Source organism: Dipodomys merriami, unplaced genomic scaffold (genome assembly GCF_024711535.1).
Source record: "Dipodomys merriami isolate MVZ:Mamm:240054 unplaced genomic scaffold, mDipMer1.0.p SCAF_3, whole genome shotgun sequence".
Classification (NCBI taxonomy): Eukaryota; Metazoa; Chordata; class Mammalia; order Rodentia; family Heteromyidae; genus Dipodomys; species Dipodomys merriami.
The window spans coordinates 35,326,039-35,342,065 of NW_027204492.1; the positions used below are offsets into that span (position 1 = coordinate 35,326,039).

Consider the following 16,027-nt stretch of genomic DNA (forward strand, 5'->3'; position numbering starts at 1 on the left):
TATCTAGAAAAGAGTACATGTGCATATATAGTTATAGAAAGAGTGTAGAAAGAAACCCACTAAAGTGTTATCATTGTTTCAGACATTTGTCATTATGAGTGCATTCCATTTCCATATGCTTGTCTTTATTCTCTGTTTTTGGCACTAATAATATTTACTATGATAAGAAAAAGAGGGATTATAAGAAAGTATTAGCCCAGTAAATTTTGTCTTAATGATAGTTCACAATTATATAACATTTCTTAATTTTACTTTTCATTGCACTTTGGTTATTAATAATTATCGTTCATTATCAAAAATATAGGCCAGGCATTACCATCTTGGTTTAACTTTTGATAAATCTGAGTCTCAAATTTATGACCCATTGTCACAATCAATAGTGCCAGGTCTAGATATGAACCAGGCCATGAGAACCCAAATCCAGTACCCTGTCCATTAAGATGGGTTGTTATATAACTCCAGCAAATAACAAAAGGCAGGGGCAGAGAAACACTAATCCTTCCTCACCCATGAAGGTCACATTCCTGAAACAAAACCCAGGGTAGCAAATTCCATCTGAGGAAATCATGAATTTAGGAGGAGAAAAAAAGGGCTGAACAAATGAGGTCACAAGTGAAATTTTGAAAGCCCACATAAATATTCTATATGCAATAAAATAATAACAGTGGGTTACATACAGCGGTGGGAGTTTATACAGATTAAAATAAAAACAGTGAGCTCTCCACAATTTCCATTTAGATGCTGAGCAGATTTTCAGGGGTGATCAGGATGCAGCTATCACTTAGTTCTGGTCATTGATATCTATGTTCTCACAGTCACCGAAATCTAATCTTGAAGTTCTAACATCTTGCACATATATTTAGCACTATGAAGTAAATGAAATCAAGTGCCTTGGGCCTTTCTGAAATAATTTCTGTCTTGCCAAGTCATTTTGTAAGACTTGTAGGCAATTCTAAAGTTTGTTTAAATCATTCAAGTTTGTCTGAAGGCAACTTATCAGATATTCAATAAGGGTGTTTAAATGACACTAACTCCATGGTTTAGGCTTTTCTGGCACTGTTTTCTTCCCAATATGATCTTTAAAAAATATTCGTATAGCATGTGTTTATAGAGTTAACAGCAATCATTCAGGCTTTGTTTGAAAGTAGCAAAGGAATTAAATGGCACTTGATGGCTTAAGTTCCCTTGAAGGTAATTTGTGCCCACTGTAATTGTTTTTGAAATAATTGCAGTACCTCTTTATGGAATTCTGCTAAACAACTCAAGCTCTGAACAGGTAACATGGGATTTATAGGGGTATACATTTCCATTGCTTTCCTGGGAAGATTAAAATCCTGTCCTTAAAAAATTGCCTCTGTTTATAGCTATATTCATGGCCCATCCCAAAACTTCTAATTTTTATGATAATCAAATGTGGGGTACTGGAAGCTTCATGAGGATCATCCTACAGTATCACATCACTTAGTATGAATAGATTCAGATTCAGCTTTGGCCAATGACTGTTTCTGTATCAAAAGTTAATCTTCATTCACAGGTTCTTCTTGGTACAAAGATTCATTGCTTTCTGGAGAGGCCACTAAAAGATATTTTAGCATCTCTAGCCAAGTTTCCCAGGTTACATTATTGGCAGGCTCTGTTCAACTACCTAATGCCCCTTTTATTAAGCATACAGGATTAGTCAGTGATATTATAGGAATCCTGTGCAGTAGGATTTTCATATACAGGAAACTTTATAAGATTTTTTTGGACCAGTATAGCTGTGCATTCGTTTAACATTCCTTATTGAATGGATGGACCAAATGCTAATCTAAATACTTAAATATCTAAGTGCTCAAGGAAACAGTTGGTAGTAAAGATAATGGTTACATGAGGATGGATAATGGAGAAGCATGTCAGGCACAAAATGAATAATGAGTCTGAAAGACTTTGAATTAATGATTTTTCTTTCTTTGAAGGAGTCTTGCATTTCTCCCAGAAAGCACTGTTGAAACCATGCCTTAAAGAGAGAAAGAATAGCCAGGCACCAGTGGCTCACACCTGTAATCCTAGGTACTCAGGAGGCTGAGATTTGAGAATCATGATTCAAAGCCAGGCTGGGCAGGAAAGTCTGTGAGACTCTTATCTTCAATTATCCACCAGAAAGCCAGAAATTGTGCTAGGGCTCAAAGTGGTAGAGCAGTAGTCTTGAGCAAAACTGCTCAAAAACAGCACCCAGGCCCTGAGAGCATGCCTCATAACCGACAGATAAGGGGTGGGGGAGAAATCATCCAGTCTGTTTACTTTGCATGTCAGTGCATTGGACACAAGTCAGCCTTTTCTCTAGGTAAGATTTGAACATATTTTTCTCAAGAGCAGAAATGGTTTTACTTTGAGATCCCTTGAAGTAATGGCACAAAACTGTAATATTAGTCTGTCTGATTTTTCTGATTTCGTGTTAGTGCCAGTTGGCTCTTGCTCTTCAAAAGGGTAAGTAGCATTTTTTAAGAACTCCCAACACTTGGTGGTTTTAGTAGCACCAAAAAGTATTGAAGCCTCAATACTTTCTTCAGCTAATGTAAATACAACATGTGGGGTCCTTCCTTGGCATCATCATTACGGAAGATTTGGCCTCTAGATCATGCTACATCCTTCAATTTACAAACAATTCATTGCTTCCAGAAAAACTTTTTTTAAGATCCATATCAGTGGTAGTAAACACGTTTTTATTTTAAAATCCCTCATGTGTGGATACATATCCCTTGCATGGGAAGTATTTTATTATTGTTTTGCTTATCTTCAATCCAGAGGTTTAACGTCATATCCATATTTTCTGTCCACAGGTTATGAGGGATAACGCATGAGTTATACAAAAGGGTATGCTGGCACTAATGCAAATTTCAGCTTTCTTTATTATGCAAATTCTAGGCCCATTAACATGATATAAACATCTACAAAGCCACTTGTTTTACCTTGAAGAAGCAAACTAAAATGTATCATTTCTAGAGACATCTAATTTCTTGCCCCTTTAGCTACTTTCTGTGGTGCCAATGCCTCTTGTACTGGCTCTTCTCACATTCTTCTCACAGTCACATTTCAGCTTTATGGTAATTAATACAACCCAATAATTACTTTCCACACATTTCATACCCACAATCATCCCTACATGTTAGCATATGATATTTAAGCACCCAGTTATATCATGAACACCACATGAGTAAATGATAATATATTTTGATATTTAGTGTACATAGGACTGATTCTGTAGGGGTCAATTGGTAGAATAAAAAAGGGAATAAGTGACTTTGTTTCTTCCTGTCTTGTGATATGGTCAGACAGATAGGCAGACAACTTGTGTCAACATGGACTGACTCCCAAATGTGCAACTCACAATCTTCAGTTACCAAAAAGGTATACAGAAGTAAATATACCAATATTTAAATTACCAAAAGTGCTAACTTGCAATTAGGAAGAGATTGCTTTAACTTCTATTCTATGGTATCACAAAGAAAGTTACTGTTTATATACTCAATCCGGTACTGTTGCTATGATTTCCCTTGACTTAATGTTATAAATTCAATTTTATGGGAAAGGCAAACACATCATATGTATATTTTCTATCATGCCACAGTAAGTCAATTAAACACGATCCTCTGACAAAAGGTAACCTTTGAGGATGTAGATGTAAAGGTCAGGCAAGTCCTGAACATTCAATGCTAAAGAAATGATGGACCACGAAAGAAAAGTAACAGTGAAAATAAACTAGCCCCCTTTCAATGCCCGGCCACTGATACTTTACTTTTATCCCCTCCTCCTGGGAAGATAGAGCGAAGCCTGGCTTTCTTGTTCTTCTCTTCTGGAGCCATGGGAAGTGGTTTGGTGCTGTGGTTGAGTGCTGAAGAATCCCGATTGTTGCTATTCATCCTCATTGGGGGAGCTGGGGGTTTTTCTTCATTATCCAGACTGTCAGACATTTTCAGTTACAGCTGAGTTCACAGTTCCTAAAGAAAAGGAGGAAAAAATAGATATTAAGGAGGGACTGGCCTGAAACGAATCTAGTAAATATGGCAAATGTTGTTCTCATGTTTTCTCAGGTTTTATGTGGATTATATTGAACATTTTTTCCCCTTCTAGAGGGAAGGGATTTATTTCCTCAAAGATTACAATGTACCTGTAAAAGGAGGAAAGTGAAGGCAAAAATGATCAATTGATCTATACATATACACAAACTCTTAGGGTCCCTTGTTTTTCCTACAATGACATTTTACTTTGTGTTTTACATATACAATCTCTCAATAATTTAAGATCATCTTTACAACCATATACTGGTGATTGTAGTGTTCAAGTGGCACACAAACTCCTCAGAATTTAGAACAGACACTGGTTTAGCCAGTGTGATGTTTAATGACCCACAACCACGTGATGTCTATTTCTTCTTTGTGCATACCTGATATATAAAATATTTTGTGCTGTTTTTAAGGTAATGAATCAAGTATCCACTCCATAGGTCTGCAGTTACAGCAGAATTGGCATGTACTGTTAGGGAAAACAATAGAGCACCTTCTCCCCCAAGCAGGTGAAAGACAGAAGTGGTTTGAATGTCACCATGAACAAAGATGAGCTCCAGAGCCCTGAGAAGCTATAACCTTACTTTCTGTCAAGTTTTATGACCTAGAAAAAAAGAACAAGGGAAGTGACAGAGGTAACCAGGCTGAGTCTGGATTTTAGCAATTTATTTGCTCTTATTTTCATAATTCTTTAGCGTCTTATGCCAAAGCCAGGTATATTTGGATTTCATTTCATTGGGAGATGGAAGTAAACTCGAAAAGCATTGACTCTTCAAGGAAGTTTCTGTCTTCAACTGTTTACATGTTCTAACTCAAGTTTTCATCTTACACCAGGACACTTGTCAGCACAAATTTATTGGTAAAGCTACCTTCCAAGTGAATCTTTAGTTTGATTACGAGGAAAATCAACTCTCATCACAACGGAGTCTCTTAATTTACCAATATTACCAGGCACTGATTTAGGAACATGAGAAATCTCTAAATATGACTTAGCATATCATTTTAGTCTAACAACATTACTAGCAAATCTAAGTACAGCAATGAGAATAAAAAAGGGTCAATTTCTCATTAACTACAGAAATAAGAAATGATGTAATGGAGTACACTTTAGTCCTTTAGTGGTTACAATGTGTTTATTATTTTCCATAATGAACTTAATGTTAAATTGTTACATAAAATTTTACTAGATTTGATGAAATCATGTTGTTATAGGAAAATGGATAGAACTGGAGATCATCATGTTAAGCAAAACAAGCTAGACTCAGAAAGATAAATATTGCATGTTCCTTCTCATATAGTCTATATATTTAAACAAAATGATACAAAGTAAAAGGGGGATTATTTGAGAAGAAGACCAATAAGCACAAGAAGAGAATAATAGGGAGATAAGTATGATCAAATTAAATTATTTATATGTGTATGAAATTATCTTAATGAAACACTTTCTTTGAATAATTAATATATACCAATAAAATTTAATTTTCACTATTTTCTAATTTCTCTTAAGTTTTAACAATAAGTTATTTATTGATTGATTGATTGATATTAATAAATATATCTTCTGCTCAAGTGACTGCCAACTATCAATAGGCTTGATTTCCATTTGGATAGAAGATCTTTTTCTTTGTCATGTCTTATACTTTCTTAATAAAATAAAACAAATTCTGAATTTTTTAAAGTATTACAATAGTGAAAGCACTCAGCAATAATTGTTTTGTTTCTACTTCTCACAAGTTGATCAGCCTTATATGTTCCTATATAGGTAAGTCTAGGACATGACGTACAATGAAAAAGTAACTGTGTCATCAAGCATAATTTACATGCCTAAGTATCAACAGAACCAGTAAATATTCTAACAAGAATATGAAACCAGCATTAATTCTACATTCTCTTTCACATTTTGATTATTTTGCTGCTTCTATATTCACCATTCTTATAATGAAAAAAGTGGGTTAAGATTTATTTAACCCGTCTATGACATTCTTTCTACTTTATTTTAGCTACTGAGAAGAATTTGCCACCAGATTGATTTTTCTGCCATTCAAAATTAATGTCTAAATATGAGGTGATTGTTATGCAAATCTCAGAATCTATCTTGGTAAAAATTAAACGTGGAAATTATTGGAAAGAAATAGAGCATTTAAATAGAAATACCCAGAAGATAGATTTCAGGGGGAAAAAGTGTCTAACAGGGACAGAGAGCCACCATTCTCTAGATGATATATTCTTTAACTTATTCTGATGACATATTCTTTAACTTAAGATGACAGAAGTTAAAGCAACATGTTTGACCTCTTTACAACAATCTAGATCTTGCATTATAAAGCAAGTGAGAGTCTGGGACAGCAAGGATTCTAGGGAAACTACATAATTTAGAATACTGTGCTCCTTAGGTCTTGATAAATAGGTGTGGCTCACAGCACAGTGGTCTTTTTCCTCCCTAATTACACTCTAACCGGAGAAGGTGGTAGATGCCCTGCTTCTTTTCAGGCTACCTGATTGCCCTTGACATCACCTTACCATGTGTAGTTTATGTTGAGAAGACCTACTTGGACTATAAAACTCTAATTCTCTTCTGTGTTGCACCAGTAATCAAAAGCCCAAATTTCAACACATACTCTCGTTATTATCATTATCATAGTCAGTGTGCCAAGAACCTAACTTATAAGACAAATCTTTCTACTTCTACTATACTGGAATTGTTTTAATTCCATTCAACTCATTAATGTCCTAAGAGGAGTTGGAAGAAACCTTTTAGGGACATGGAAATGAGAATGAAGTCTTATATCCTGTTCCACACTGAAAACATAGTACAGCATGAGCTAAATCTAATCATCTCTTTACCTAGAAACTTGAGTTAGTTTTGCTTGAATTATCCTGATTTTACCTCAATGCTTATTATGCTTTTTAAGGTACAACCAATAATAATCATATTGTATTTACTCCACAAAATCCTGATTTTGTGACACAAGTATAAATGCACGAAGTTCTTGTTATCTTTAGCCCACTTTCAAAGCAAATGCTTCAAAGCTCACTTTTGGACCTATGAAGAAAAGGCAGGAACATTTAAGGAAGCCTTGATGTTAATGCATTTGTTTCCCTGAGTGGAAGTATCTCCTATTCCACAAATGTAGGAAAAGGAGATTTGTTATGATTGTAAATGATACCAACTTCCTAAGCCATATCTTTTTTGGAGACAACTTGTTACAAAGTACAGTATTAATGGATCACTGGTTCAATCTACATATGATGTCATTATTTCCAAGATCTGGAAGACTATTTTGCTTGGGATAGCTGTAGGCTCTATTTCAAGAATTGTACAAAAGCACCATTATTCTCTATCAAGTCAATCAAAAAACTGTTTATCTTCAAAGTTTAACTATTATTGTCCACTTCTACAACAGAATGGACACTTGTAAGTGAGGGGCACATTAGATCTTCAACAGGCTCTTAGCAGCATGGAGAATCAGCTAACACGAATTCATGAACAGCAGCAATTAATATCTGTTCACAAATTTGATTTCACGTTTAGCTATTAGTTTTCTTTAGAGAGAATTGGATTCTTTAGAGAGAATTGTAATTACTCTGTAATTACACTTGAAATTCATCTTCAATAAAAAAAGTAACTGTGTTTCATGATAACCAAGAAGTATAAACATTCCTTTTCCAGAATACTACAAAACTCCCTCTTTCTTTCCCAAATTTCCTCTCTCCATGAAGTCTCATGTTCAAGTGTGAGAACATATGTACACTAGTGAATACACGAACACACACACACACACACACACACACACACACACACACACACACACACACACACACACACACACACACACATCCTTCACTGACTTGCCTTTTAACACAGAATTTTACTGCCAAATATTTTAGAGGAAAACTACTATTGGAAGTAGGAAGATCTCAAGTTCTAGGCCAGTCCCCAAATTTAAACAAAAGGCCTGAGGGTGGGACTTAAGTAGGAGAGCACATGCCGGGAATGCAGAAGGCCCTGGATTCAATCCCCAATACTAAAATAAGATGAATGACAAATGTAGATGAAATAAATAGGAATGATAAAAATTGCCATTATTTTTCCAATCCACCAAAATATATTCTCTTAATGTAGTGTCAAACTAAATACTCAGAAAATGATCGATCAATAAGCACGAAAACAAGGTATGGATTTTTATAGATCAGAAAAGAAGGGAAATGATAGGTAGTCAACTACATTCTAGTTAATGTGACCAAAATTCCTAGGATGGTATGTATTGAATAGAATGCATCCAAAACTGCCTTTTGTGCCTATTAGCTAAAGGTGCTCTATATATGCAAAAGACAGGAATCTGGAAATTCTTGTCCTACAACTTGCAAGGCCATCTATTAAACCATAAGCAAATGAAATAAATATTTTCATCACATCTCATACCATCAGAGACACATACAGAAACAAATACATGGCTGCATTGTTCTGTGTGCTTTCAAAACCTGTGACTACTTATTTTTGAGTGAAAACTAATTACTGCTTCTTTTCAAAAAACCAAAGACCACACCAGCAAATGCACAGCCACTATCACCATCTAATGAAACCATAGGTGAAAGCTCTAAAGCCACCAGCAACACAAAGTTGTTATCACAAATTTATGAGCACAGCATCATAGTTTATTATCTTTTTTATATCAAACTGGGGATTTCACACAGGACTGGGATACAGGCTAGAGAAAATATCCATAATGAACTTACTAATATTGCTAATTTTAGCACCCAGAAAAATTCTTTGGCAGGAGACCGTGGTGGTAATTCAATACAAGAATTAGCTATTTAGATCAGAATTAAATTTTTAAAGATAGCTTTTACACTTCAAAGTATTAAGTAAATATAAAACTAGTGTCAACTGATCTCTCCCTTGACAATGGTTCAACATTGGTATGTTCCTTGTATAAGAGGACCAGGATGCTACCTTTATTAGAAAAATAATATCTACACTGAATTGTATGTTGATGGTGGATATTGTAGACTTAAACCATTAGCATTTTCTAGGTTTCTTTGTATCTTAAAGCATATGTTTTCAAGATGCTTAGCTTTCAGATGTAGACTTAACTTGGAAATAGACCATGCTCTGTAGCCTATGCTAACACCAAACACATTTTTTTCTTGGATGAATTATTAGCAATGAACCGCCCAGATCACTCAATTATGATGAATAATCTAAGAAAATATAGAAGACATTTTAAAAATGTAAAAACAATAATAAAAAGGCAAGGAAAAATAATCATCTAACTCTCTACTAAAGGAATAATATTTTAAGAATTAAAGAAATATTGTGCATGAAGAGGAAAAGCAGGGAGAGTGCAGTCAAGAATTCAATATATATCCTACAAAATTAAGAAAAGTGAGGGAGAGGATGGGTTGGGAGGGATGTGTGAGCATGTTAAAAGGGGTGACATTTTTCAAAATGCATTGTTTTCATACCCTACTTCATTGAATTGCAAGTCCTTTGTACAAATATTTATAGCTAATAAAATAAAAAGCATAGCAACCTGAATTTTAATATTTTTACACACTTTCCAAAATATTACTTTCCATAATAGGCTATGATATCCAAGTGGGGCATTTCACGGGAGGAGAATAGGTTAATTCTGTGTCTCTCAGAAGCTCTAAAAGTACATATCACTTCCAACGTAAGTGAGCAAAAGACAACCCTTCCCTATAGCTGATCAGATGGACTCCACTTAGTTTTTTCATCATCTTCTCAAATTGTGCATATCATTTCTCTCACTAGATCATAAGCTCCTTAAGGGTAAGAGACCCTCCCTTATACCTATATACTTTCATACGACATAGTACAGTATCTTCTTCTCAATAAGCATTATATCTGAGGTTATTAAACAGAGCTCTATATAATTCATGAATTTATTTTAGTCATAAGTAAGTTTTCATCGTCTGTCATAAGCCTACATGCCAACTTACAACAGGTTTGAGCTAAGAAGACTCTTTGGAAATATCAACACTAATCTAATTGCAAAGCAACTGAGCCTCATTTAAAAGTCAGCTAACATCCAGTTACAAACATCTCATATTTAAAATATATGGCTTTGTTAAAAACTAAAGAGCATCTATGCCTTGCTCTTATTTGAACCTGACAATATCATGAAGAAGGGCTTCAATCTCCATTTCTCATATAAGAAATTTACAAAATGTATAGATTAAGTGATCTGCTTAGGGTCACAAAAAAAGTTAAAGAATTGAGATTAGAACACTTTAAACTTCTGGACTCTGGCAAATTTTCTTTCAGCTATACACTATGCAAATACAACATGTAGCTAAGTAAACACATAAACACACAATTTTCTAATATGCACTTCGGTTTTTAAGATAGTCATAAATAGTATAGATAGTGGTAAATAGTATAGCTTTTTCATTTCAAAGGACTGCAGGCTGGTACTTACTGATTTCAATTGTTTTTCCCATCCAAAGGCTCAAAATTGGGTGGTTTACTGCCAGAACTTCAAAAGGTTCTGTTCGTTGGGTGTGCCAATTCTTAGATGAACTTGTTTTGGGGCTTGCCTCTTCTGGGGCACTCACCAACAGAACTCTGCTATCAGAGACAAGGGTGTGCTGTTTCAAAGAGCCCCGCCGGGGAGATAGCATTACAGTGTGTAATGGAGGGAAGCCATTTCTAAGATCATTTGATCAGGAGGAGTTGGGCTTCTTGTTAGGCAGGAGATTTGCAAAAGCAGCCGGACAAGCAAGGGAGGCACTGGCTCTTTTTACAGCTGCCTAGTTTCAATCTTAGATTATGCAAGAGATAGCTCACTGCTGACATACATACAAGCACACTCATATGGAATACATTCATTTTCTCTCTCATTCACACAAGCAAATGAGATTGGTTTCTCTGCTTACACATTTTACAAGTGAATTCAATTGTTTTCAGTTAAAGCTTGATATTATTTGAGTCCCAGAGGCCAGTATATTATAGTTCCAAATTTGAATGTGAGATCACACATAAGAAAATTGGTAATAAACCACCATATTCCAGATCACATATACTGTATGCAGTATGAGGGAAGAATAGGGTTTATTTTGGAATGAATTCTTAAGCTTCTAAATATATGAGTACCATACTTTATTATTCATTGTATATGCTGCATGAGCTAAAGCCAAGAAAATGCCAGTGATTATCTGATGTATATTTATATTTGCAAATCAATGCATTATTACCAGTTTCAGTCTTTTCATTTCCAATATTGACACTTCTAAGAAGAGAAGGTAAGATGCATAAACTACAAAGATACAGAAATTTTTAAGCAAAAAAGAAATAATTACTCTAAAAGATACTTCAAAGAAATAAGTGGGGGAAAAAGGGAAGCCTAATCTAGTTATGAAATACTTTTGTGTTTCCAAACAAAGAATACGACATCCTTAAAAACATTCAGATGGAAAAAATTAGATGCAGACTAGGAGCCCAGTTAAGCAGTATCTGATAAATGAAAGTATTCAGTCTTCGGAGTATTGGCTGCTCTTTGTTACTATGCATGGATGATAATCATACCATTCCCTTAGCCACCCAACTTAAAGTATCCACACATTTCCTCCCATTTGAGTATAGAAATTCAGTTTTTGCTACATTTAAATTTATGAATTAGAGCTTATCATCCTAGATTCTTTCTCTGTTTCAAGATCAGCATTCCATAGGGAAGGTATCCATAGCATGTTCAAAGAGAAAAGCTACATGAAGACAAACGAGTGGTGACCTTATTTCTAAACTCGAAGCCTAGATCAACGTTAACAGAGCTCACATTTCCCATAAAAAGTACCTTTATTTTGCCATAATGGTGGACAATGAATTTGTGCTCACAAAAAGTGAAGCAAATTTTCCTCAAGTTTCTGTTTCTTAACCAGAATAAACATCACAGTTCAATTAATACATACTAAAAAAATGACAGAAAAGTATAACAAGCTCTGCTAGGGGGTATCAGCAGGAAAGTGAGGGAAAATGGAGTAAAGAATGAGGGTGCATATTGTTAAAGTATTATATCTATATTTTTCATAAATATGTTTATATATATGAAAATAAAACAAAAAAACTGTTGAAATTGTTTAAAGAAATGGGAAGAGGATAAAGGAGAGTGACAGATGAGGAGCATTTGATAAGGTACATTGTATGCATATATAGAAAATTCACAATGAAGCTTCCCACTTGTACAACTAATGTATGTTAATAGAAAGTCTTATTGTAATCCTCCTGTAATCTCAGGAGGCTGAGATCTGAAGGATTATACTTGAAGGACAGACTGGGCATAAACATTTGCTAGACTTTATCTTCAAAATAACCATTAAAAACCAAAGATTGAGGCATGGCTCTAATGGTAGAGTACCAGCCTAATCAAGCACAAACCCTATTACAGAAAAATCTTTTAAAAAAATCAATAGAAAAATGCTTCCATTTCTAAATTTTAGAAGAACTGAGAATGTATTTCAGCATCTTATTAGGGAACTGCTTTAGAAAGCATCTCTCTCTGTGTCTATATCTGTTTCTGTCTTTCCAAGCCTTTTCTTTCCTTTTTCCTCTCCCCTTCCTTCTCTTTCTTGGAAACCAAGTGAACACCAACTCCCTCTCAGCTTAACCTCAAGCCCAAAGCAATGGAGTCAGCCAACTATGAACAAAAACCTCTGAAACAGACAAAATAAATCTTTCCATCCTTAACAAAACATTTCCTTCAAATGCTGCAGAAAGAATGGGATGTGAGAAGACTTACTTTCCACTTATCCCACTTCACAATGGTTGGGTATAAACATCTAGATGGCCATAGCCCTACTTATAAACATTCCCCATCTCTAACTCCCATCAAAGGCAAATATTTTGTTTTAATGAAAACTGGCCATAGGTATGAGAAAAGCTCATAATCCACTCAAAACAATTTTCTAGAAACCAAAAGCCTAATTTGAAAGATGATCTCACAATTGAGTATGCTGGCTTCTCCATAGCCTTCTAGCCAATTCACATAAACTCTTCATTTGAAAGTTGTTGGATCCATTAGGTAGTATTGTCCCCTTGCTCTTCATTACTGTACTACTTAGTTATAGCTCCCACTGAGCATTTATAGAAGATATGACTTATGATTGGTTCAGCCTACTACAGATCCTACCCAATCACACAATCAACAAAGAAAAGACTGCTTTGTAGCTTTGTCTTTCTGTGGCCCTGGAAATACCTCAAGCTGAGATAACAGGGTCCAACCCTCACATTTTGGGGAGGAATATATGATACAGATACTCTGGGAAGAAAATTGCAGATAAAGCAGGGGCAGGTTTTTCTATAAGGAGATAGAGTCAGGAAGACCTGAGGGGGAAATCAATCCACGGTTTCCAAATTAGTCCCATGGAATATGAATTGTTTCTTAGAACACATCTAGACAATAATATTGAGGAAAGAAAGGGAGGGAAACCTGTGTTCATAAAATGAAGTTATTCATCTCAGTATGTTATTTCTCCTTCAATTGATCTTGGTAAATTTCTGGTGTCACCACAATCCCAATCATGTCAACCACCTACTAGGTATACCCTAGTCTCAGGAATGGCATAATAATAAACATTGATATGTTACAGACATATTAAACCAACATTGCCTTTTATAGGAAAATATATCAATCAATGCTTTATCCTTTTTTATTTCTGGTTAACTTTTATTTCAAGGAATCCTGAAACCAAAACAAAGACATACCACTCTTTGAGAAGGCAGATAATATGATCTATTATTAAGGCTCCTTAAACACCCATCTCTGTGTGTACTCATCTCTCAAACAATACACCTTTATTATTTCTCATGTTCCAGGCACAGTGTCAGGTGATAGGCATAAGGAGATAATAAGTGCCTATCCCCTAGTAATGTTACACACTCAATCAGAAGGTTTCATCTGAGTCTGCATATAATATATAAAATGTTGGCCAGATATGCAGACTGAAAGACAACTATAAGCCAGGTGCCAGTGACTCATACCCGTAATCCTAGCTACACAGAAAGCTGAGATCTTAGGATCTCAGTTTGAAGCCAGCTCAGGCATGAAAATCTGAGACACTTCTCTCCAATTAACCACCAAAAAAGCCATAAGGGAAGCTGTGGCTTGATTGGTATTGCATGAACCTTGAGTAGAAAAGCTCAGGAACAGTGGCAAAGCCCTGAGTTCAAGCCCTAGGAACAGTACACACACACACACACACACACACACACACACACACACACACACACACACACACACACACACACACAAAGAAATACAATCACACACAAACAAGTAATGGTTACTTAAACTGCAAAAGAAAGAGTATTTAATAAAATAAGAGCTATATGACTTTAGAAAAAGATAAGCATTATTTTAACTGGTGTTATCCTTTTATATGAAAAATCAATGTAATAATCATATTACCAGACATAAGAAATGTGCGAGATATTGTTCCAAAAATAACACAGCCTTTTATATTCTCCTGCCACCATTATTCATATGTCTAAACTATAGCATTTGGTATAGGGAGTATAGAAAGGGATGAATAAAGATCAGTCCATGGTTTCAAACAGCTACTGTCGAGTTGCAACCGAGGTAGGCATTAGATGCCTTGGAAAAATAGAATACGAAGTGTAGCTAATGTTCCCAGTGTATCATCAGGACTTGAAATGTAAAAAGCCCTAGGTTGTCATAAGGTATCATACTCAATAATACATTCTAACAAATGAATATTCTCAAGCATGCTAAATAAGGTTTCTTGGGCACAAATACCTGTTTCTGCTGAACTAAGTGATCTTACTTCTGTATAAGGAAGAAAAGAGATCTTAAACCTACAGAAGTAACATGCACAAGGCTAAAAGCCAGGACACTGACTCCTGATGAACTACGAAAGGAAAAACTCAGTAGAATGAGACATAAAACAACTTCTTGACAAGTAACTATATGTTTGAACATAATAGACTACTTTGGGTAAATGTATGAGGCATATAATGATTGGGAAAATAAACTCTATGCTTTTATATTACATTTTAGGAACAAATTATATCTTGTTATATAGTCTTAATCTGGGAGGTTGATTTTTAGTTACTAGATATTGTTGGTTTATTGGTTTGTTTGTTGAGAAAATGTCTTACTACATAGTTCATGCTTCCTTGGACCTTACTAAATAGCCCAGGCTGGCTTTGAACTTACGAATCTCTTGTCTCAGTCCCCTGAATGGTAGTAAGTCTCTTATAAACCCCCAAAGAAATGCCTTTAATAAATAATTATGAAATAATTCCAATTCTATTTCGGGATTATTCTGTGACATTTAGAAAATCATTGAATTTTTACAAGTCTATTAATTAATTTAGTATTGACACCATGGCTAGTATGTACCAAGGTACCGGAAAATACTTCGGAAGGAAAGTTAATGTTGCCTAGCGGTGTGAGAGGACATGCCTTTTGAATAGTGTATTGAAGGATGAATAGAAGTTTACAAGATTTTAGGGTGAGAAATGAACAAGAAACAGTACTTATCCTTGAAGAGTCTTAAAATATAATGGGTGTATCAGCATGACAGCACTGTGCAAAAATAAAGCAGGTTGTCACTGAAGAGGAGAGATGGGGAGGGGGAGAGAGAGAGGGAAAAAAAGAGATGCTTAACAGTCTACAAAAAGGAAGCTTCACAAAGAAAGTACATAGGAGTCGCATTAAGAAAAACAAGTGATCAAATAATGGGAAAGCCAGGTTTTGGACACAGGAACAGTGAGTTCAGGCTCAGAGGAGAGTAGAGACCAAGAAGAGATTGGGAATCAACTAGAATAATATTAAGATACATGGATTGGGAATCAACTAGAATCATATTAAGATACATGGAGTAAAAGTTCTTGACCTTGCATTCTTCTCTATGGGATTTATAGTCTTTCTAACCATATGAAGAGGTGTGAAGACTGGGATAATAGGATTCACTTTGAATTTTACAACTATTATTAAAGTGACAAT

The 16,027-nt window shown here is 35.1% G+C and overlaps 1 protein-coding gene across 7 annotated transcripts in view; it reads right to left on the reverse strand.

Moving 5' to 3' along the window:
* The window catches only part of Pak3 (p21 (RAC1) activated kinase 3), a 270,788-nt gene that overhangs the window by 93,703 nt on the left and 161,058 nt on the right, over nucleotides 1-16,027 (reverse strand). For 6 of the 7 annotated variants that reach the window (XM_070039896.1, XM_070039900.1, XM_070039895.1 and 3 more), the window contains one exon: nucleotides 3,776-3,977. In XM_070039896.1, the coding sequence (XP_069895997.1) occupies nucleotides 3,776-3,950 (175 nt within the window). In that variant the 5' untranslated portion in view covers nucleotides 3,951-3,977. Of the gene's footprint in view, nucleotides 1-3,775; nucleotides 3,978-10,486; nucleotides 10,552-16,027 lie in introns of those variants that run through there. The other variant, XM_070039898.1, reaches the window with a different exon arrangement.